This window comes from Salvelinus fontinalis, chromosome 35, assembly GCF_029448725.1.
Source record: "Salvelinus fontinalis isolate EN_2023a chromosome 35, ASM2944872v1, whole genome shotgun sequence".
Lineage (NCBI taxonomy): Eukaryota > Metazoa > Chordata > Actinopteri > Salmoniformes > Salmonidae > Salvelinus > Salvelinus fontinalis.
The window spans coordinates 15,252,486-15,276,341 of record NC_074699.1 but is presented as its reverse complement, the minus strand read 5'-3'; the positions used below and the strand labels follow the sequence as shown (position 1 = coordinate 15,276,341).

At 42.7% G+C, this 23,856-nt stretch overlaps 1 protein-coding gene across 1 annotated transcript; it reads right to left on the bottom strand.

Moving 5' to 3' along the window:
* Positions 1-1,003: 1,003 nt before the first annotated feature.
* LOC129834359 (adhesion G-protein coupled receptor G5-like) lies at positions 1,004-22,773 on the bottom strand. The gene is made up of 14 exons (XM_055899275.1): positions 22,310-22,773; positions 12,233-12,327; positions 11,657-12,103; positions 11,455-11,506; positions 7,317-7,431; positions 7,109-7,231; positions 6,716-6,844; positions 6,016-6,058; positions 5,473-5,579; positions 5,237-5,352; positions 4,720-4,979; positions 4,498-4,597; positions 4,097-4,377; positions 1,004-2,033 (listed from the first exon to the last, which is right to left on the bottom strand). Exons 2-14 carry the CDS (start codon positions 12,297-12,299, stop codon positions 1,915-1,917), a joined length of 1,959 nt encoding a protein of 652 aa, XP_055755250.1. The 5' UTR covers positions 12,300-12,327; positions 22,310-22,773; the 3' UTR covers positions 1,004-1,914.
* Positions 22,774-23,856: the final 1,083 nt, after the last annotated feature.

Below are 23,856 nucleotides of genomic sequence, written 5' to 3'. Positions count from 1 at the left end.
TAAACACTATGTTTTACTCACACCTGCCTTTGGGCATTAAAAGCTCAGGGAGATAGTGTGGACACAATCGGTTTGCTGTATCTAAGTCTGGTAACAGTAAATTCTAATGTATGCTAAATATAGTCAATCCTCTTCTTAAGAATGGACATCTCATTGACAGCCTAAAAGAGACATAAGTATCAGTTTGATGGTTTACTTCCTCATTCTCCCCCACTCTTTCCATCATGTGTTTTTACAGTGCATTTACCCTGCTCCCTGTCACTCTGAAGTAACCCAGTGTGTGGGCCACGTAAAAACCCTGTTGTGCAAGTTTCCACACAGTCACTGTAATCATCCTGCAATCATGAAACACTCTGTTTTCCTTTCGTACCTCTGCAATTTACTGTAAACCAGAGCTACAGCGTCATACGCTGAGTGTACCAAATATTAGAACACCTTCCTAATATTGAGTTGCACCCCCTTTGGCCCTCAGAACAGCCTCAATTTGTCAGGGCACGGGCTACAAGGCGTCAAATGTTCCACAGGGATGTTGGCCCATGTTGACTCCAATGCTTCCCACCGTTGTGTCAAGTTGGCTGGATGTTCGGTGGGTGGTGGACCATCATTGATACACACAGGAAACTGTTGAGTGCGAAAAACCCAGCAGCATTGCAGTACTTAACACACTCAAACCGGTGTGCTTGGCACCTACTACCATACCATGTTCAAAGGCACTTAAGTCTTTTGTCTTGCCCATTCACAATCCATGTCTCAAAGCTGAAAAATCCTTCTTTAACCTGTCTCCTCCCCTTCATCTACATTGATTTGAAGTGGATTTAATGAGGGATAAGGGATCATAGCTTTCACCTGGCTTCAACTGGTCAGTCTATGTCATGGAAAGAGCAGGTGTTTAATGTTTTGTACACACATTGTAGTTGTATACAGTGCAGGTATTTCGCTTATGAATTGTTAAGATCAATTATTACATATTTTTGGAGTTGTGCATTCAAGCTAAGGTCCTGGTGTTCTTTTCTTATACAGTAAACTTTTATTGAAGCAATATACATTTACAGCCACACAAATACAATATTACAATACGTTTTCAAAAGTTGCAAAATATATACACATAATAATGGCAGTGGCACAACCAGTCATGTTTTCTAAAAAATAAATCTCTGTCCAATAAAGTGCAAAACATAGTCCAGTAACTATGATCTGAAAATACAGTGTTTGTCACAGAATAGAGCAAGTTGCCAACTTCAGCCAAATGTCATTGTACAATGCCTGCTGTCTTTCAGATGATGGCCTGAGTGACACTTCTATGAGTCCTTTTCTGAGTAAAGTAACTACCATTCTCTGGAAAACTATGTATGAAAGTTTTCTACATATGTGATTCTACAACATGATGAATGGGTAAATGACAAGACTAAGAAGCTAAAGTGCTACTTGAAAAGTTTGAAATCAGCGATGACAGATATCTATGAAATGATAAGTTTACACAGAATAAAACAAGCTTATCAAGGTTTGCCCTGGGCTTAAAGCTGAAATCTGTAGGGGTGAAACTGCCACATCCGTTTGCAATATTACAACAAAGACGTTACTTCAAATAACGAACACACATTTTTTTCATTGCACATGCGATAGATCAGCAGAGTACTATGATAATTTTTTTACCAGGATGCATCTCTGCCCCATAATAAAATAATAACAAATGTGCCTGGAGTGACCAGTGGCGCTGTTTCACCTTATGTGAATTATAGCTTTAAGCTTTAATTTTGACAGTATTTTTTTTACAGTCACTCAGATATGTGTATGGAAATGGCTTGTATAGTGCAATATTCTGAATCTCAACCCCAGAGTTGGAATGTTCTGAGTGACAGAGGTACATTGCTCCTCCTTTAGCCTACAAAGAAATGGTATCCCATGTACCCCAGCTCAGCTCTTCTCCTGCAGCATGTGTTGCCTGGTGGAAGATGCTGTGCTACCATCCAAACTAGACCTCGATTGTTTCCGCATCCGATCAAGAATGTAGAATCGGAGCATCAGGAAGAAACCTATGGGACAGACCACACAATGTTTCAGATTAGTTCTGTGATGGACCAATAATACATTACAGAAGCTAGAATCTATGCTCCAGAATTAGATTCTGAATTCAAAACAGCCTATAATCAATATAATTCTAAGCTATCTGTAACAGCTAAATGCTTAATGAATGTCACTTATTATCAACAGTAGTGAAACAAATGACATGGGAAGAAATCCATATACACTACCGGTCAAAAGTCTTCTCATTCAAGTAATTTTTTTTTTTTTTTTATTTTATTTTTTACATTGTATAATAGTGAAGACATCAAAACTATGAAATAACACATATGGAATCATATAGTAACCAAAAACATGTTCAACAAATCCAAATATATTTGAGATTCTTCAAATAGCCACCCTTTGCCTTGATGACAGCTTTGCACACTCTTGGCATTCTCTCAACCAGCTTCATGAGGTAGTCACCTGGAATGCATTTCAATTAACAGGTGTGCCTTAAGAGTTAATTTGTGTAATTTCTTTCCTTGTTAATGTGTTTGAGCATATCAATTGTGTTGTGACCCAGTAGGGGGGGGGGGGGGGGGTGTACAGATGACAGCCCTATTTGGTAAAAGACCCAAGTCCATATTATGGCAAGAACAGCTCAAATAAGCAAAGAGAAACGACAGTCCATCATTACTTTAAGACATGAAGGTCAGTCAATAAGGAACATTTCAAGAACTTTGAATGTCTGAAGTGCAGAACTTAAGTGCAGTCGCATAAACCATCAAGCGATATGATGAAACTGGCACTCATGAGGAATGGAAGACCCAGAGTTACCTCTGCTGCAGAGGATAAGTTCATTAGAGTTACCAGCCTCAGAAATGGCAGCCCAAATAAATGCTTCACAAAGTTCAAGTAACAGACACATCTCAACATCAGCTGTTCAGAGGAGACTGCCTGAATCAGGCCTTCATGCTCAAATTGCTGCAAAGAAACCACTACTAAAGGACACCAATAAGAAGATGAGACTTGCGTGGGCCAAGAAACACGAGCAATGGACATTAGACCAGTGGGAATTTGTCCTTTGGGTTGGAGTCCAAATTGGAGATTTTTGGTTCCAACCGCCATGTCTTTGTGAGACGCGGTGTGGGTGAACGGATGATCTCCGCATGTGTATTTCCCACCGTAAAGCATGGAGGAGGAGGTGTTATGGTGTGAGGGTGGTTTGTTGGTGACACTGTCTGTGATTTATTTAGAATTAAAAGCATACTTAACCAGCATGGCTACCACAGCATTCTGCAGCGATACGCCATCCCTACTGGTTTTGGCTTAGTGGGACTATCATTTGTTTTTCAATAGGACAATGACCCAACACACCTCCAGGCTGTGTAAAGGCTATTTGACCAAGAAGGAGAGTGATGGAGTGCTGCATCAGATGACCTGGCCTCCACAATCCCGACCTCAACCAAATTGAGATGGTTTGGGATGAGTTGGACCGCAAAGTGAAGGAAAAGCAGCCGACAAGTGCTCAGCACATGTGGGAACTCCTTCAAGACGGTTGAAAAAGCATTCTAGGTGAAGTTGGTTGAGAGAATGCGAAGAGTGTACAAAGCTGTCAAGGCAAAGGGTGGCTGTTTGAAGAATCTAATATAAAATATATTTTGATTTATTTAACATTTCTTTTGGTTACTACATGATTCCATATGTGTTACTTCATAGTTTTGATGTCTTCACTATTATTCTACAATGTAGAAAATAGTCAAAATAAAGAAAAACCTTTGAATGAGTGGGTGTTCTAAAACCTTTGACTGGTGGTGTAGGTATTTTAAAAAGGTCACACCAGCAATAAAGAGCAGGTTTTTTTGTGAACTTCTAGCAGACAGAGCTATACACTAGCTTCTAATCTAAGCATGTAGCTAATAGCTAGTGAATGAAATCGGTTGCAGGGAGGTTTTTCCTGATATGCGGTTGAACCAGAACACTTTTACAGGGCATTGTTTCAAAGCAACACAATAGACGGTTGGCTCTGACAGCCTCCTCTAGTCGTGTGACCATATTAACCTTTTGATAGACTCAACAGAGGTGGACCTACCCTGTAGGGAGTTGAGGATGCAGAAAAGGAAGAGGATGAACTCAGAGAGCTGTCCAAAGTCCAAGAATCCCAGGCCCCACGTGGTCCCGAACAGGCAGCTGAGACCCCAGATACTGAGGAACGCCACCTTGTTCTTCCGCCACTCGTCTCGGTTCTGGATATTTCTCAGGACCAGGAAGAGCATGATCAGACCAGAGAGGACCACTACAGCCAGGAAGGTCAGGTTGATGAAGTAATGGGCTAGTAGGCCTACAGAGCGTGGAGACACATCCATCCAGCACCTAGAAGACCATGGTGAAAAAGCATGAATCACTGGGCTAACTTACTCATCACCTCAGTCAAATGTCAAAACTTTAACTACTGTTCATCTTACAGGTACAGTAGATCCAAAGTGCACTCACATCAAGTAGGGGTTGTTGACATCTTCACTGGACACAACCTCTATCACACCATAGACTTTTCCAATGGCAAGCAGTACAATGACCGGAACAGCTGGGAGACCTGGACAGAGGATCAAAATGATGGTAACAGTCAATGGTTTAAAGGTGTATTCAAGTCCATTGTATTCATCTACCAATGGGCAGTGGAATATAAACCAATTCTTTGTGTATGTTTCCACTCACCAAAGCCAACCAGGTGCCAAACATAAGGATTGGGGGAGGGGCTGAACACCATGTAGACCAACCAAAAGGTGTGAAACACTTCAATAAACATCCAGGAGAAGGAACTGAGCAGAGCATAGTGGAGAGCCGCTCCAAAAACCCAGCATGCCTTGTTACCTCCCACGTTGGCCACAGTTCCTGTCAGGAAGAAGAGGAGGCTAAGAAGGAAAAGTGCCATGGCCAGACCCCGATGGACCGCATTGGACTGGTCCTTCGCTCTCCTGCCACAGTGCAAGAAGAGGAGAGAAAGTTAGTGAGAGAGCTGGAGGAAGGGGAGGGGGGAGGGAGGGAGGGAGAGAGTGGGTAACTGCTATGAAACGAATATCACTCATATTTTTCAAGCATTTAGGATTTCCCATGATCTCAGATATTTGCACAACATGATTAGGAAGTATTGTCACATGTTGAGGCCTGGTAGTAGATATTATGCATAGGACAGGCTGCAGGGAGACAGATCATTGCATGTGAGGAGAAGTACCTCTGTGTGTTAAGGAAGTAGATGAGGACAACACAGCTCAACGTAGAGGCAGCACAGCCCATTGATGTAATGACAGTTAGAGCCACCAGATGGCGGACTGGTCCTGGTTCCAATTGCTGAGGTGAATAGAAGACAAAACCAAGTTTAGGCCTACTATTACCAATCTACTTGAGATGAGTTCTTATTTATTCAAATGATTGCCCATGTAAATATTCTAGATAGAGGTTATAGCTCACCACTAGGATGGCAAAGTATGTGAGATGATTACAGTGGCACTCTGTGTCCTCCACACCTTTCTGTATGGTCTCACAACCTTCCTTTTTCCATGTGACCTCTGCTGGATCTGCAACAATTAAACCAATACCAATAGCCGTAGCAAGACCTGGAAATGCTAACACTGCATAATTAAGCGTTAAGGCCCAAGGTGGTGTGGTATATGGCCAATATACCACATGTAAGGGCTGTTCTTACACACGACGCAACGAGAAGTACCTGGATACAGTCCTTAGCCGTGTTATTGGCCATATACCACAAACCCCTGAGGTGCCTTATTGCTATTATAAACTGGTTACCAACATAATTAGAATAGTAAACAAGTAATTTTGCGTCATTCCTGTGGTATATTATCTGATATACCACGGCTTTCAGCCAATCAGCATCCAGGGCTCAAAAGACCCGGTTTATAATCATGAATAAACATCCTCTATATTCAATACAAATAATAATATAAATAAGTACGCTATTATTGCAACCAAGTTTAAACAGGCTTCTTTACAAACCTTTCTTTGTGTCCCAAGAAACACATGTTCTTGAGTGACTTGTCTGAAAAAGATAAGTTACAAAAGGGAGATAAGAGGCAAGTAGGGACTAACATATTTAATTCACCACTAGATGGCGACCTGGATACTGAACAACAACACATACCAAATACTGTATATCTGTCTGGCATGCAAGATTAGCTTCAATCATATTTTACAAGTGCTACTGTTGACCAACTCACACACTGAGTCAGACCAGAAAGGATCAAGTGTGCAATTATGTGAACACAACATTTTCAATTTAACTGATACACCAGAATCAATCAAAATATCTAAAAGTGATAACAATAAGACCATGCTGAGATAAAGTACAGAAACACTAAACACTACAACCATACAAAAGAAAGTTAACTTTACTCTAACTGTACAACTGTTTAAGGATACAGATCTACTGTACTCAGGGGCAACACCCCTGTGATGTACAGTATTGAATAAAAAGCTACTTGCTACAGTACAATTGTTAGAGTGACTATTTCTGAGATGAAGCAGACATCTTTTTCTACAAATCTTTCACATTGTTTCCTTTTGTTTCTGTAAGGGCTTTTGAAGTGGTTTGTGCTCGGAGGGTTTGAGACAGTAAAATACATCAAGGGAAGGAAATGGCGTGCTTCAAGTCAACTAAGACACACAGATGCATTCAGGCAAGCACGCACACACTTACTGGTATTGCAGAATGATGGAAACCAATCCTGATTGGCTCTGGAAGGTTGGTGATGATCTCATTCTCCACAGTGATTCCCACCACATCTTCTAGAATCCTGATGTCATTCTGGTCTGCCTTAGAACACCCCTGTGAACACGACAACCAGAATCACCACTACACTTCATACTATACGGGTCGGTTTCCCCGGACACAGATTAAACTTCGTCTTGGACTAAGAAGCATGTTCAATGGAGAATCTTTATTGTCTAATTCTTAGCTTAAATTATGTCCGGAAAACCGGTCCTGCTATAAGGAAGCATTACCAATGGTTTGGTGTTTCAGTGTAAACTGTAATGTACAGTTTACATAGACTAGATTAGCAGCCAAGTGAAAACCCCAATTGGCTCTTACCTGGAATAAGATACTGTTTTTGAAGTAGGTGCAGACAACCTTGACCTTTTTCTTTTTTGGAGGTTTCAGACAAGAAGGCAGGTGAACTGATGGAATCATTTGAGGAGGAACTCCTTGAGGCGCCTGCACAACACCAACACACAAGTTAGTTATAATAATCATATAACATTACGTGTTTGTGTGTCTGTGTGTGCGTTTATGGTCTTACAGGCAGAGTGATGTTGTAGCCCTGAAAGCCTTCCTCCATCTCCACCACAGAGCTCAGGGCACAGGGCAGCACCACGTCCCCCAGCACCTTGGACCTCATCACTGTCTCCTCTATCCTACAGACCAATACAGACAGTATTTACAACCCACTCTATCTCATACAGGTCATTTCTATGCATTACATACAGTGCCTTTGGAAAGTATTCAGACCCCTTGACTTTTTCCACATTATGTTACGTTACAGCCTTATTCTAAAATGGATTAAATAGTTTTTCCCCGCCCTCATGAATCTACCCAGAACACCCCACAATGACTAAGCAAAAACAGGCTTAGAAATTGTAGCTCATTTATAATAAAGCCCTGAAATATCACATTTACATAAGTATTCAGACCCTTTATTCAGTACTTTGTTGAAGCACCTTTTTGCAGAGACTACAGCCTTGAGTCTTCTTGGGTATGATGCTACAAGCTTGGCACACGTGTATTTGCAGAGTTTCTCCCATTCTTTTACCTTTATTTAACTAGGCAAGTCAGAACATATTAAGAACAAATTCTTATTTTCAATGACGGCCTAGGACCAGTGGGTTAACTGCCTTGTTCAAGGGCAGAACGACAGATTTGTACCTTGTCAGCTCAGGGATTCGAACTTGCAACCTTTCGGTTACTAGTCCAACGCTCTAACCACGCAGCCGGTCTTCTCTGCAGATCCTCTCAAACTCTGTCAGGTTGAATGGGGAGTGTTGCTGCACAGCTTTTTTCAGGTCTCTCCAGAGATGTTTGATCGGGTTCAAGTCCGGGCTCTGGCTGGGCCACTCAAGGACATTCAGAGACTTGTCCCGAAGCCACTCATGCGTTGTCTTGGCTGTGTGCTTAGGGTCCTTGTCCTGTTGGAAAGTTAACCTTCACCCCAGTCTGGGGTCACGAGCTCTCTGGAGCAGGTTTTCATCAAGGATCTCTCTGTACTTTGCTCCGTTCATCTTTGCCTCAATCCTGACAAGTCTCCCAGTCCTTGCCGCTGAAAAACATCCCCACAGCATGATGCCACCACCACACTTCACAGTAAGGATGCTGCCAGGTTTCCTCAAGACTTGACGCTTAGCATTCAGGTCAAAGAGTTCAATCTTGGTTTCATCAAACCAGAGAATCTTGTTTCTCTGAGAGTATTTAGGTGCCTTTTGGCAAACTCCAAGCGTGCTGTCATGTGCCTTTTACTGAGGAGTGGCTTCTGTCTGGCCACTCTACCATAAAGGCCTGATTGGTGGAGTGCTGCAGAGATGGTTGTCCTTCTGGAAGGTTCTCCCATCTCCACAGAGGAACTCTTGAGCTCTGTCAGAGTGACCATCGGTCAGGTCACCTCTAGGTCACCAGGCTGCTCGTTATGGCACTCACCTGTCACCATCGTTACATGCACCTGCGCGTCATCAGACTCACCTGGACTCCATCACCTCCCTGATTACCTTCCCTCTCCCTTTGGTTCCTTCCCCAGGCGTTATTGTGTCTGTTCCTAGGTCAGGTCTGTGCGTTGTTTGTGATACGTGTTGGTTTCCTTTACTTATTAAAACACTCACTCCCTGACCTTGCTTCCCGACTCTTAGCACACATCGTTACAGAATAACGCCTCACCTAAGGGAAGCATAAGGGAGTCTTTTTTTTGTGTCAGTGTAAATGACGTCAGGTCCGGGAGCCCCTACAGGCTCTCATGCCTCAGCCGGATCGCCAGGCTCCCCTGCCTCAGCCTGTCTGTCAGGTTCCCGCACCCCAGGCGGCGACAGGTTCCCACGATCAGCAGGGGTGACCGGTCCGCTCCTGATCCACCGGGATCGTCCCTTTGGTTGGCGTCCTGCTGCTGGACCCGAACGCACCCGGGAGGGGGTCCCGTCACGTATGCTCTCTCTCCGGCGCTCTAGGTCACCATGCTCCTGCGTCTCAGCCGGATTGACAGGTTTCCTGTGCCTTAGCAGAGGTGACCAGTCCGCTCCTGATATCCGGGATCGTCATTTTGGTCGGCGTCCTGCAGCTGGAGACGTGCGTCTGGGAGGGGGTACTGTCAGGTGTGCTCCCTCTCCGGCCTCTAGGTCACCAGGCTGCTCATAATGGTGCACACCTGCCACCATCGTCACGTGCACCTGCGTGTCATCAGACTCACCTGGCTCCATCACCCCCCTGATTACTTTCCCTATATATGTCACTCCTTTTGGTTCCTTCCCCAGGCGTTATTGTTTCTGTTCATGGGTCATGTCTGTGCGTTGTTTGTGTTACGTGTTAGTTTAATTTATTTATTAAAACACTCACTCCCTGAACTTGTTTCCTGACTCTCAGCACACATCATTACAGCTATTGTGTGTACAGTCGTGGCCAAAAGTTTGCATATACTCCAGAATGTTATGAAGAGTGATCAGATGAATTGCAATTAATTGCAAAGTCCCTCTTTGCCATGCTAATGAACTGAATCCCCAAAAAACATTTCCACTGCATTTCAGCCCAGCCACAAAAAAACCAGCTGACATCATGTCAGTGATTCTCTCGTTAACACAGGTGTGAGTGTTGACGAGGACAAGGCTGGTGATCACTCTGTCATGCTGATTGAGTTCGAATAACAGACTGGAAGCTTCAAAAGGAGGGTGGTGCTTGGAATCATTGTTCTTCCTCTGTCATCCATGGTAACCTGCAAGGAAACACGTGCCGTCATCATTGCTTTGCACAAAAAGGGCTTCACAGGCAAGGATATTGCTGCCAGTAAGATTGCACCTAAATCAACCATTTATCGGATCATCAAGAACTTCAAGGAGAGCGGTTCAATTGTTATGAAGAAAGCTTCAAGGCGCCCAAGAAAGTCCAGCAAGCGCCACGACCGTCTCCTAAAGTTGATTCAGCTGCGGGATCGGGGCACCACCAGTACAGAGCTTGCTCAGAAATGGCAGCAGGCAGGTGTGAGTGCATCTGCATGCACAGTGAGGCGAAGACTTTTGGAGTATGGTCTGGTGTCAAGAAGGGCAGCAAAGAAGCCACTTCTCTCCAGGAAAAACATCAAGGACAGACTGATATTCTGCAAAAGGTACAGGGGTTGGACTGCTGAGGATTGGGGTATAGTAATTTTCTCTGAATCCCCTTTCCGATTCTTTGGAGCATCTGGAAAAAAAGCTTGTCCGGAGAAGACAAGGTTAGCACTACCATCAGTTCTGTGTCATGCCAACAGTAAAGCATCCTGAGACCATTCATGTGTGGGGTTGCTTCTCAGCCAAGGGAGTGGGCTCACTCACAATTCTGCCTAAGAACACAGCCATGAATAAAGAATGGTACCAACACATCCTCCGAGAGCAACCTCTCCCAACCATCCAGGAACAGTTTGGTGATGAACAATGCCTTTTCCCGCATGATGGAGAACCTTGCCATCAAGCAAAAGTGATAACTAAGTGGCTCGGGGAACAAAACATCGATATTTTGGGTCCATGGCCAGGAAACTCCCCAGACCTTAATCCCATTGAGAACTTGTGGTCAATCCTCAAGAGGCGGGTGGACAAACAAAAACCCACAAATTCTGACAAACTCCAAGCATTGATTATGCAAGAATGGGCTGTCATCAGTCAGGATGTGGCCCTGAAGTTAATTGACAGCATGCCAGGGCGGATTGCAGAGGTCTTGAAAAAGAAGGGTCAACACTGCAAATATTGACTCTTTGCATCAACTTCATGTAATTGTCAATGAAAGCCTTTGACACTGAAATGCTTGTAATTATACTTCAGTATTCAATAGTAACATCTGACAAAAATATCTAAAGACACTGAAGCAGCAAACTTTGTGGAAATTAATATCTGTGTCATTCTCAAAACTTTTGGCCACGACTGTACATTGCTTTTGGGCATGTGATAGTGATATAGAAACTGCTGTACAATAGATGGACGTTTTGTGTACAAACCAGCCACCACCCACTAATCACAATGAGCTCAATTTTCTGTTTGTGATCCTAAGCTCTGCAGCTCACTCATAATAGATGACATCATACTTCACTACTGCCCGAGCATGTTTACAACCACATCTTGTCATGCTGATTAGTCAACTCAGGAGGATAGGCATAGCCATAGAGGATTTTGAGATGTGACATGGAGGGGTGTAATTCAAAACAAAGATGTAAAACTTACATGTTCACCTTATCACCAGATCCCTGACTCGCCTCATCACAAAACTCGTTTTCTGAAAGGCAAAGAATCCATTCAGAAACAGTGTATTATTTATATTTTCAAGACTGTATAACACAACCAAAATGTACTTAGATGAACAATAAATTATTAAAGTTGATTTCCTCATCAGACAATTTAACTGACAACCTAAAGGCTTGCTTACTGCAGTTGATAATTTCGCCAAAAAACTCATAGGCTGGGTGTGTTTTGTAACTTATGATATCATCCCGTTGTGTCGCGTTGAGTATCCCGTACGTCGAAATCCCTTTGTTTTCGCCTTGGGACAGGTCAGTGCAGCAGTTCCCCTGTAGACCAGACGGCCAGCACAGAGTGTGGTTCTTTCCATTCACCTCTACCCAGAGCTGGTCCAGAAGGGGCTCCCAGTACACACAGAAGGGTCTCTCTCTTGCCTCTGGGCTCGGATCCAGCTTGATGACAGAGGAGTTCTCACATTGGGCCGTTATCTCACCTCGGATGGACAGGGAGCTCTCATTGGCTGAGATGGTGATGGTGCCACAGCCCCTTTTCAAATCGTGAGCCAGAGTTAAAAGCCCGTTGCCATGGCGCCAGGTTCCACACATTTTGAAGTCCCTGTCATTTTCCCCTGATCCTGTTTGGACAATAGTTTTTGAGAATTATTTATGTTTTACTTTTAAACTTTTTAAGAAACAGAATCCCTCTCAGTTCATACAGTATTTTGCTTTATTTGTAGGACATTACAAATAAAATGTTCACTTACCTGATGCAAAGAGGGCAAAGAAAAAGATCATCCACAGGGTCCCTCCAAACCCCTGGTTGGGCTCCATTGTTACTGTATGGTTTCACCTTTGACCTCTATAGAATGGCAAGAAGAACAACACATTTATAAAACATGAATACTGCTCAACTTGAATTAGTGTTCTGTGAAAAGCAGGATAGATCTGTCCCAGAGTGATTGCAGTCAGTCTTTCAAACACATATCTGTACCATTCCTTCCAGGGGCGATTCTCGAATTATTTACCCTGTCTTCTCTAAACAACACATTTCCTAGACACCATTCCTCTTCTTAGGTACACTTAATCTTATTTATTTTTAAAAATAATTAACTATTTCCTTATCAATAAAAACATTTGTTCTAAAAATACATTCAGTGTCCTTTATTGAGTTCGTATCAATGAGAACACTCTTTCCTTCCAACGATCACACAGACACCAGTCACTGTGTCTTGTATTCACTGAGTCTTCAATGACAAGTATGTGTTCTGAGGTCTCACAGATGCAGACTTACCAATGAATGAAATGCTAATTCACTGCCTTCACACTAATTCCCTTTTTGAGAACTAAAATATCTATATCGTATTAGCTATTCTGCAGAAGACATGTAAAACCCATGTGGCTGCTGCCATGGAGATCGACGTATCTTCCCACAGACACACGCCACAGTCTTTTATTTCAAATCCAACTGAGTTGTAGTAGCAGACAAGTGACCTACATGTGCACAATTTAAAATGTTGGGGAAGCTACTCTGAAAATATAGTTTACCAAGCTACACTCTTACAAAAAAAGGGTTCCAAACAGGTTCTTCAGCTGTACCCATTGGAGAACACTTTTTGGTTCCAGGTAGAACCCTCTGTATGAAGGGTTCTACATGGAACCCAGGACGGTTCTACCTGCAACCAAAAAGGGTTCGTCAAAGGGTTAGAGAGCACCTTTCTTTCCTAAGAGTGAATAGAGATGACGTCACACTGGAAGAAATTAAGCTACGCTAAAGCTACCCTGAAGAAAATGTAGTTTACTGAACTAAAGTTACTTGGGAAAAGTAGTTCACTACACCCAAACTACTTTGTGAAAAATGATCATATGTAAATCTGAAATGTCATAGACTACAAATTGCAAGAACAGATCACTTGGGTAAAATGTTACAGAATGTTTAATTTAGCCTATTAAACACAAAAATTGTGTTTCAAGTAAGAATTATGCAGGTCTAATGCCGAAAAATAAAGGAAATTCTTGCCTACTTCACCCATATTTTATTTTTGTTAAAAAAGTAGTGTGTAGTTCCAGTAGTTAGCTACACCACTACATGGAAGCTAGCTAAGGGTACATTTCGCTACATTAGTAAAATATGTTTAGTGAGATCTAGCTCTAATTTGGCTAACAGAGCAAAAATCCCATCTACTGGTATTAAGGTAATTAAGGTAATTCTTGCAGGGAAATGATCTTCACGCTGTACGACTCAGAGGGCGGTATATGGTGTAGATGTCTCCCACATTACCTCAGGAGGAAAGATTTGAATCTTTATTTATTATTTTTATTTATTTTTTATTTCACCTTTATTTAACCAGGTAGGCTAGTTGAGAACAAGTTCTCATTTACAACTGCAACCTGGCCAAGATAAAGCAAAGCAGTGTGACACAGACAACAACACAGAGTTACACATGGAGTAAACAATAAACAAGCCAGTAGAAGCCAGTAGAGTAGAAAAAAAGAAAGTCTATATACAGTGTGTGCAAAAGGCATGAGGTAGGTAGGCAATAAATAGGCCATAGGAGCGAATAATTACAATTTAGCAGATTAACACTGGAGTGATAAATGAGCAGATGATGATGTGCAAGTAGAGATACTGGTGTGCAAAAGAGCAGAAAAATAAATAAAAACAGTATGGGATGAGGTAGGTAGATTGGGTGGGCTATTTAGAGATGGACTATGTACAGCTGCAGCGATCGGTTAGCTGCTCAGATAGCTGATGTTTAAAGTTGGTGAGGGAAATAAAAGTCTCCAACTTCAGCGATTTTTGCAATTCGTTCCAGTCACTGGCAGCAGAGAACTGGAAGGAAAGGCGAGATATACCTTCTGGAATGTGTGCTACGGGTGGGTGTTGTTATCGTGACCAGTGAACTGAGATAAGGCGGAGCTTTACCTAGCATAGACTTATAGATGACCTGGAGCCAGTGGGTCTGGCGACGAATATGTAGCGAGGGCCAGCCGATTAGAGCATACTGGTCGCAGTGGTGGGTGGTATAAGGTGATTTGGTAACAAAACAAATGGCACTGTGATAGACTGCATCCAATTTGTTGAGTAGAGTTTTGGAAGCTATTTTGTAGATGACATCGCCGAAGTCGAGGATCGGTAGGATAGTCAGTTTTACTAGGGTAAGTTTGGCGGCGTGAGTGAAAGAGGCTTTGTTGCGAAATAGAAGCCGATTCTAGATTTGATTTTGGATTGGAGATGTTTAATATGAGTCTGGAAGGAGAGTTTACAGTCTAACCAGACACCTAGGTATTTATAGTTGTCCACATATTCTAGGTCGGAACCGTCCAGGGTGGTGATGCTAGTCGGGCGGGCGGGTGCGGGCAGCGAACGGTTGAAAAGCATGCATTTGGTTTTACTAGCGTTTAAGAGCAGTTGGAGGCCACGGAAGGAGTGTTGTATGGCATTGAAGCTCGTTTGGAGGTTAGTTAGCACAGTGTCCAAGGAAGGGCCAGAAGTATACAGAATGGTGTTGTCTGCGTAGATCAGGAAATCGCCAGCAGCTAGAGCGACATCATTGATATATACAGAGAAAAGAGTCGGCCCGAGAATTGAACCCTGTGGTACCCCCATAGAGACTGCCAGAGGTCCGGACAACATGCCCTCCGATTTGACACACTGAACTCTCTCTGCAAAGTAGTTGGTGAACCAGGCGAGGCAGTCATTAGAAAAACCAAGGCTATTGAGTCTGCCGATAAGAATTTGGTGATTGACAGAGTCAAAAGCCTTGGCCAGGTCGATGAAGACGGCTGCACAGTACTGTCTTTTTTCAATGGCGGTTATGATATCGTTTAGTATCTTGAGCGTGGCTGAGGTGCACCCGTGACCGGCTCGGAATCCGTATTGCACAGTGGAGAAGGTACGGTGGGATTCGAAATGGTCAGTGATCTGTTTATTAACTTGGCTTTCGAATACTTTAGATAGGCAGGGCAGGATGGATATAGGTCTGTAACAGTTTGGGTCTAGGGTGTCACCCCCTTTTAATAGGGGGATGACTGCGGCAACGTTCCAATCTTTAGGGATCTCGGACGATACGAAAGAGAGGTTGAACAGGCTGGTAATATGGGTTGCAACAATGGCGGCGGATAGTTTTAGAAAGAGAGGGTCCAGATTGTCTAGCCCAACTGATTTGTACGGTTCCAGGTTTTGCAGCACTTTCAGAACATCTGCTATCTGGATTTGGGTGAAGGAGAAGCTGGGGAGGCTTGGGCGAGTAGCTGCGGGGGGGGGGGGGGGGGCGGAGCTGTTGGCCGGGGTTGGAGTAGCAAAGAGGAAGGCATGGCCAGCCATTGAGAAATGCTTATTGAAATGTTCGATTATCATGGATTTATCGATGGTGACCGTGTTACCTAGCCTCAGTACAGTGGGCAGCTGGGAGGAGGTGCTCTTGTTCTCCATGGACTTTACAGTGTCCCAAAACTTTTTGGAGTTAGAGCTACAGGATGCAAATTTCTGCTAGCCTTTGCTTTCCTGACTGGCTGCGTGTATTGGTTCCTGACTTCCCTGAACAGTTGCGTATCGTGGGGACTATTCGATGCTATTGCAGTCCACCACAGGATGTTTTTGTGCTGGTCAAGGGCAGTCGGGTCTGGAGTGAACCAAGGGCTATATCTGTTCTTAGTTCTGCATTTTTTGAACGGGGCATGCTTATCTAAGATGGTGATGAAATTACTTTTAAAGAATGACCAGGCATCCTCGACTGACGGGATGAGGTCAATATCCTTCCAGGATAACCGGGCCAGGTCGATTAGAAAGGCCTGCTCGCAGAAATGTTTTAGGGAGCGTTTGACAGTGATGAGGGGTGGTTGTTTGACCGTGGACCCATAGCGGATACAGGCAATGAGGCAGTGATCGCTGAGATCCTGATTGAAAACAGCGGAGGTGTATTTGGAGGGCAAGTTGGTCAGGATAATGTCTATGAGGGTGCCCATGTTTACGGATTTAGGGTTGTACCTGGTGGGTTCCTTGATGATTGGTGTGAGATTGAGGGCATCTAGCTTAGATTGTAGGACTGCCAGGGTGTTAAGCATATCCCAGTTTAGGTCACCTAACAGAACGAACTGTGAAGCTAGATGGGGGGCGATCAATTCACAAATGGTGTCCAGGGCACAGCTGGGAGCGGAGGGGGGTCGATAGCAGGCGGCAACGGTGAGAGACTTATTTCTGGAGAGATTAATTTTTAATCTCTTTACACTACAAAAGTATATTTCCTGGGACTAGTTTGTGTCGTCAAAGTAGTGTAGTGTAAAGAGGCCCTACGATTGAGGCGACAGGACGGGATTTTAGCTAGCTAACGTTAACAATGCTAGCTATATTTGACAAACTTTGCTAGCTATTGGCAACATTAGAGAGATGGCAAAGTAAATTTGACGACATGATAATGATGGCAAAGTTGTGTCCTACTAATTATTTGCCTACTTTAGCAATGCCATCGTAATTTAGACTAAATAGTCATTAGTCCCCTTTCAGAATGACTGGACATCAGTCAACTTTTCGGCAGCAATATAGTGGACAGCGGCTTTAGAACATTTATTACAATGGCATTACACAAAGGAATGATGGCAGTGCAAGCTATTGGCGACATGCTTTGGTTTCTGTGGGAAAACTGTACTCCTCCATAACAGAAGACAGACAAAAACTGCACACAGCCATTTAACCACAATCTAGTGGGGTTTGCGAAGGAGACAGTTTACGTGCAACATACCTAAGAAACCTGTCACCTGCAAATGATACACACGTACAAGCACTGAGCTAAATGTTGACACAGAAAGGTTTCCTATAGGTGAAGGCCTATTCTCATCTATGCAAAAATGTATTTATTATGTAATGAGTGTGAGCACCAACAAAAGTGAGATATCAATCAATCCCACAATAGGCCTACTGTAAAAACAGCATCATATGACAGATGTCACAAACAGAACAGTGAATGCCGTTTTCTATAAAGTATGTCTGGATTGTGGTGTCTGTACTTCCCTTTGTGGTAAGGTGTGACTTCCCGGTGGTTTCAGGTGTTGAGAAACTTTCCACAAACTTTTCTCCTTTGACTGTTTAAAAAAAATGTTTTAACCATGTCTTCACCTATCCTGCTTCTCTACACAATATTTGTACTTTGCTCAGAACTTATCTCACATAATCTAACACAATGGGGTCAGGTCACACGCCTGCAATACTACTCTTCTCCATGTTCAACCACTCTTTCTTCCTTTCTAAGCATGGCCCCCTTGGCAAAAGATCATACTACTAATAAACTATACACGGTTTTGTACTTCGAAGTATTGCATTGTGTAATTCCAGTTAGGAATTCGTTGTACACTTCAGGAATAAGGATGGGCATTCGTTTTAGTTTTAGCAGCAGTAGCAGTTTGTCTTCTTGCACTGGGGCATGAGGGGGACTGCAGTAAAATGCTCTAACTCAGTGGTATTCAAACTTTTTCAACAACAAAAACATTTGTTCATAAGCACTTCTCGGGACCCCACCCAAAATATAATGAAACAACCTTAAAATAGTTACATTAACATTTTTACATCAACAAATAACCTTCAATTCCTTACATTTCCATCTCTTATCAAAATTAAAAGAAACCAATAAATACATTTACTCAAAATATACAGTACCAGTCCAAAGTTGACACACCTACTAATTTCAGGGTTGTTTAAAAAAACAACGATTTTCTAAATTGTAGAATAATATTGGCTCAAAGGAAAGAAATTCCACAAATTAACTTTTAACTGGCACAACTGTTAATTGAAATGCATTTCAGGTGACTACCTCATGAAGCTGGTTGAGTGAATGCCAAGAGTGTGCAAACTGTCATCAAGGCAAAGGGTGGTTACTTTGAAGAATCTCAAATATAAAATATATTTTGATTTGTTTAACACTTTTTTGGTTACTAGATGATTCCATATGTGTTATTTCATAGTTTTGATGTCTTCACTATTATTCCACATACAATGTAGAAAATAGCAAAAATAAAGAAAAACCCTGGAATGAGTAGGTGTGTCCAAACTTTTGACTGGTACTGTATATATGTTTTTAGTGTCTTTCTCAAACGTTTTTATATTGTCCAACACATCAATCTGTATTCTTAATTTTTTGTTCCTAAAAAATGTAGAAATACTAAATAATAATAATTTGGCGACCCCGACTTTGAATACCACTGCGAGTCTATGTGAAACTCTGCTGAACATACCAGTGAGATCTACGCATCAACCCACCAGGCAGGTCTAAACTTGATGCTTTTGCATGACCTACTCCCTTGTAGCCACGTCAACAAGCAGTGTTTCACACCTTCCCTATCTGTCAAATTACAACTAAAGTGGGCATCAGATAATTTGCCAACAACTTGAAGTACAAAAACAGTGTAACAGTAGTGTTATTATCATGCAAAAAGTGAGCACAATAAGAGAGGTCTTGGTTATTTGTCCACGAGTAAATGCAATACAGCACATTTATGAAAGTATGAAGACAACGTCAAATATCAGACAATCGTCAACAGCATGGTCTTTATGGATTATACAGTGGACTATACCTTAACCATACTTATAAGAAATGCACAGTCTCCCCCACCACATAATCAGACTTCACATAATCAACAAGTGCACACACGGTGCTCAGTTCTCTTCTGTTTGAGAAGGGCGAACCCGACCTCCACCCAGTCTCTGCCCCCACCCCCTCTCCATTGTTCAAGCCGAGGGCCTAAATGCAGTGAAAGAATGTCCCTTTTCACTTCTCAACTTTGTATGCGTGTGTGTGTGTGTGTGTGTGTGTGTGTGTGTGTGTGTGTGTGTGTGTGTGTGTTGACACGGTTCAGACAGTTATAAATGCTCAAGGCCACAAAGCATATTGTACAGTAGCTAGCCAAATAACGCATGAGCTTGGTGTCAAATATGAGTCATTGTCATTGTGTAAGCAACTTAAGTTTACATTTTGATACTTCTGATGTGACAGAGGTAAATTCACACACACAAAATCATAAAATATATTTGAACTACTTACTGTAATATTTTTTCACACTTCCCCCACCCGTTTCACCCTTTCTTTTCAAAGATTCTGCATGTGTGAAATTGTGGCTTCAATTGAAACTTCCGCTATCCCTTGAACTCTTGTTCAAATATTTTTTTCTTTAATAAGCTGCAGTATTTTAAGCTGCAACCCTTTTTTCTTTAAGCTGCAGTATTTTGATGTATTCAACAACAGTGATTCATCCGATCTGTCACGGACAGCATCTGTATATCACTTCAGAGTAGTATAGCTCTGAGTGGCAAAGCAGTCAAAGCAAGTGTGAGTCAGACAGACATGCAACAAGCTTTACTCCACCACCTTTTGCCTGTGAAGAGCAAACAGAGCATAAACGCCCCGCTATGGCAGAGAAATGCGACCTGGTCCGTGACATCAGAGCTAAACAAAAAAGCTCTGTTGTGGCCCTAAGCTAAACAAAGAGCGTGAATAAAGTTCAAGGGTCAAACGATGGTCCAGCATCTGCTTTAGCTATGTTGACCAGTGTCCCCTCAAAGACCTGATTTCAGCCATTTAGATGAACAGGTGGGCAGAGTAGTTGGTTCAGATCAGAGATGAAAGCAAAGCTAGGAAACTCAGCTGTTTCAAGAGGGCCAAAACAAAGATGAAGGTACCAAAAATATTCACATTTACTACATTTTAATTTAGGGGTAAACAGTTCATCCAGTAATTTAATATGACTTAATATTGCTTCCTTCTGTGAGGAAGCTATGGCCCAGTAAGCATCAACATTGCCAATGGGGTGGGAGGTAGCTTGGCGGTAAAAAAAAAAAAACTAGAGTCGATTTTATTTTACCTTTATTTAACTAGGCAAGTCAGTTAAGAACAAATTCTTATTTTCAATGACGGCCTAGGAACAGTGGGTTAACTGCCTTGTTCAGGGGCAGAACGACAGATTTATACCTTGCTAGCTCGGGGATTCGATCTTGCAACCTTCCGGTTACTAGTCCAACGCTCTAATCGATGTCCGTTCCCCTGCGGGAATCTAATTAGCATAAGAAAAAAATCCCCATAAAAATCTATCAGTTTAATTAACCTAGAGATACAGTGCATACGGAAAGTATTCAGACCCCTTGACTTTTGTTACGTTACAGCCTTATTCTAAAATTGATGAAATCGCTTTTTTCCCTTATCAATTTACACATAATCTACCATAATGACAAAAACAAAAAACTGAAATATCACATTTACATAAGTATTCAGACCCTTTACTTAGTACTTTGTTGAAGCACCTTTGGCAGTGACTACAGCCTCGAGTCTTCTTGGGTATGAGGCTACAATCTTGGCACACCTGTATTTGGGCAGTTTTTCCCATTCTTCTTTGCAGATCCTCTCAAGCACTGCCAGGTTGGATGGAGAGCGTCGCTGCACAGCTATTTTCAGGTCTCTAGAGATGTTCGATCGGGTTCAAGTCCGGGCTCTGGCTGGGCCACTCAAGGACATTAAGAGACTTGTCCCGAAGGCACTCATGCGTTGTCTTGGCTGTGTGCTTAGGGTCCTTGTCCTGTTGGAAGGTGAACCTTCGCCCCAGTTTGAGGCCCTGAGCGCTCTGGAGTAGGTTTTCATTAAGGATCTCTCTGTACAGTATTTTGCTCCGTTCATCTTTCCCTCGATCCTGACTAGTCTCCCATACCATTCTGCTGAAAAACATCCTCACAGCATGATGCCGTAACCAACATGCTTCACCGTAGGGATGGTAGTCCTTTTCCCCCGATTGCTCCGTTTGGCAGGGCGACCAGCTCTAGGAAGAGTGCTGGTGGTTCCAAACTTCTTCCATTTAAGAATGATGGAGGCCACCGTGTTCTTGGAGACCTTCAATGCTGCAGACATTTTTTGATGCCCTTCCCCAGATCTGTGCCTCTACACAATCCTGTCTCGTAGCTCTACGGACAATTCCTTCGACATCATGGCTTGGTTTTTGCTCTGACATGCACTGTCAACTGTTAACCCCCAACAACAACTGCTACCTGGGCGCCTATGATGATTAAGGCAGACCCCCGCACCTCTCTGGTTCAGAGGGTTTGGGTTGGGTTTGGGTTTAATATGGGAGACATATTTCGGTTGAATGCATTCAGTTGTGCAGCTGACTAGGTTTCCCCATTTCCTAAGGTGCATTTAGTTAATGCCAGTAGTTATTGAACTTTGCAGTCTTTTGCATGCATTTTGTCCCAATGTTTACAGCAACAATTGTAATCTGCTGTTTAAAAGGCTTATACTGATACAGGAACTGTATTATTTTGCCAACCTGGCAAGCAAGCAGACAAACATTAAACGGCACCAAAACCATCACCCATCACCCAAGCATTGGTATAAATACTAGCAGCACCTCATTCTTCGATTCTGCATTTCACAATAGTAATACCATTAAATTATGCCTAATAAAAGTAAGAACAGATAGAATTTTGATGAAATTAAGGCAAAATCAACTGTCACATACTTCAGAGCAAGTTATTTATGTGTTGGTCAACCTGACAAAGAAAGTTATCAAGTTAACGGAACATATTCCTATCAACAACAGGAAGAAAGGAAAGAAAACACAAATGTAAGAACTGGTTTGTAACGGGTTGTAGACTAATTTAGCGCAATGTGAAGCAGGCCAATTCTGAGGTTCACTATTAGACCCTAAAATACAGAAACACCTGCCTCTGCTTTGTCAATAAATGAATTGACTACACACTGCATGTATTAACCGGTAGGCTACACATGTGTTCTGGTGAAATTAGGAAAACAATTAAATATCACAGATGAATGTAGTAAAAAACGGGTTTACATTTGTTTTGTTTTTGTTACCTTTTACACAGTCGGACCCCGTCTGCGCCTCTGCTGAACGTGGTGGTTATGGTTTTCCGTCGATTGTTTTCCGTCGATGTCTGAAGATGTGTGTCAGAGGTCCTCCCATAAGCGATGCTCTTCACAACTCCACACGCGGACTCTACGCTAGTGACAGAAACATGAACTGACCGTGTGAAGTGGAAGGCGAAAAAATCCGGATACCTCCCCAAAGCTCAGACACACACTCACACTCACAGCAGCGTGTGAAAATGAGCTCAGTCATACATGACTGAAAGTTACTCTTTCAAAGACTCGGGTATTTTTAAATGTCATTAGGCAACTTTCAGACACTTCAGACCATCCGTCACTGCACTGGCACCCGTGCTATACAGTACAGCCACAAAGAAAAGGTCCAGTATTGTTTGAGCTGCCTAACCCTGTACAGAAAGCCACTCCTTAGGGAATAGCTGTCAGCACGGACAACGTGTGAGCGCCAGACTGCCTGCGGGTGGTTGGTAAGAGGAGGGCCACTGTTTGGTGAGCTTTCTCTCTACAAGAAGAATAGAAAGTAATAGGCTATTCCCTATACAATCTATTGTAGGCTATAACGTGTTCCTAGCTCTCACTTTCTGTATGTTTTCTTAGAGAACGTCATTATCTATAAGTGAAGTCTACATACCACTGTATGTCTTATTGTTATGCTCTGTTATTTCCCCAAGGTTATCAGCAGTAGGCTCGCCAACTGTGATATTGTGCCACGTTAATGTTTAACCATGGGTAACAATTACCTGTAGACTTATACAATTGACATTTTGTCAAGTCACATTTTCCATGAAAAACCTTCTCACAGGAAGGAGAGAGAGAAGGAGGTAGAGGCTCCTCTTCTGTCTTCAGCTGTCTGTGTTTGTGTGTCTGTACAGGAGGGTGTGCACGTGAGTGCATGTGAAGAAAGCAAGCTAACAAAGGGATACTTGTCTGTGGAGTGGAAGTAATTTCCTGTTTTATTTTATTATATGGCTGTTGCCCTCAACGAGATAAGGATAAGTCCCACTTCACTGGTGATGAAAGGTGTCTGCTGATTCTCTGTGGCTTGTTTTTATGTCCGGTATTGGGAATAGGACAATACAGAATTCATATAGGCATAGGGGGCTACAGTTGAGTCACAACTGGCCGTCCGTCCAGCAATGCATACACCCGGACACACCAATCCAGCCTACCCCAGGATTTAAAAAGAGAAGCAGAAATTTGTCACGCCTCCATATAAGAGACAAAGAGGAATATTAAACAACGTCACTATCTCTTTGTCAATCTCCAGACAGTGGTTATAATGGTTGATGATTAGGCTTTTTAACTATTAGGACATAAGAGTGTTTTTGTGGTGAAGGTAGTAGGCTATTAACTGTGGCAGTCAGTTAAGTAACAACTTCACAATGGTTCCTCAACACACACACACACACACACACACACACACACACACACACACACACACACACACATGCCTATCATCTGCTCTAGAAGGTCTGTCATTTGTTAAAGATTTGTAAAACAGTGATCGTCTTTGATAA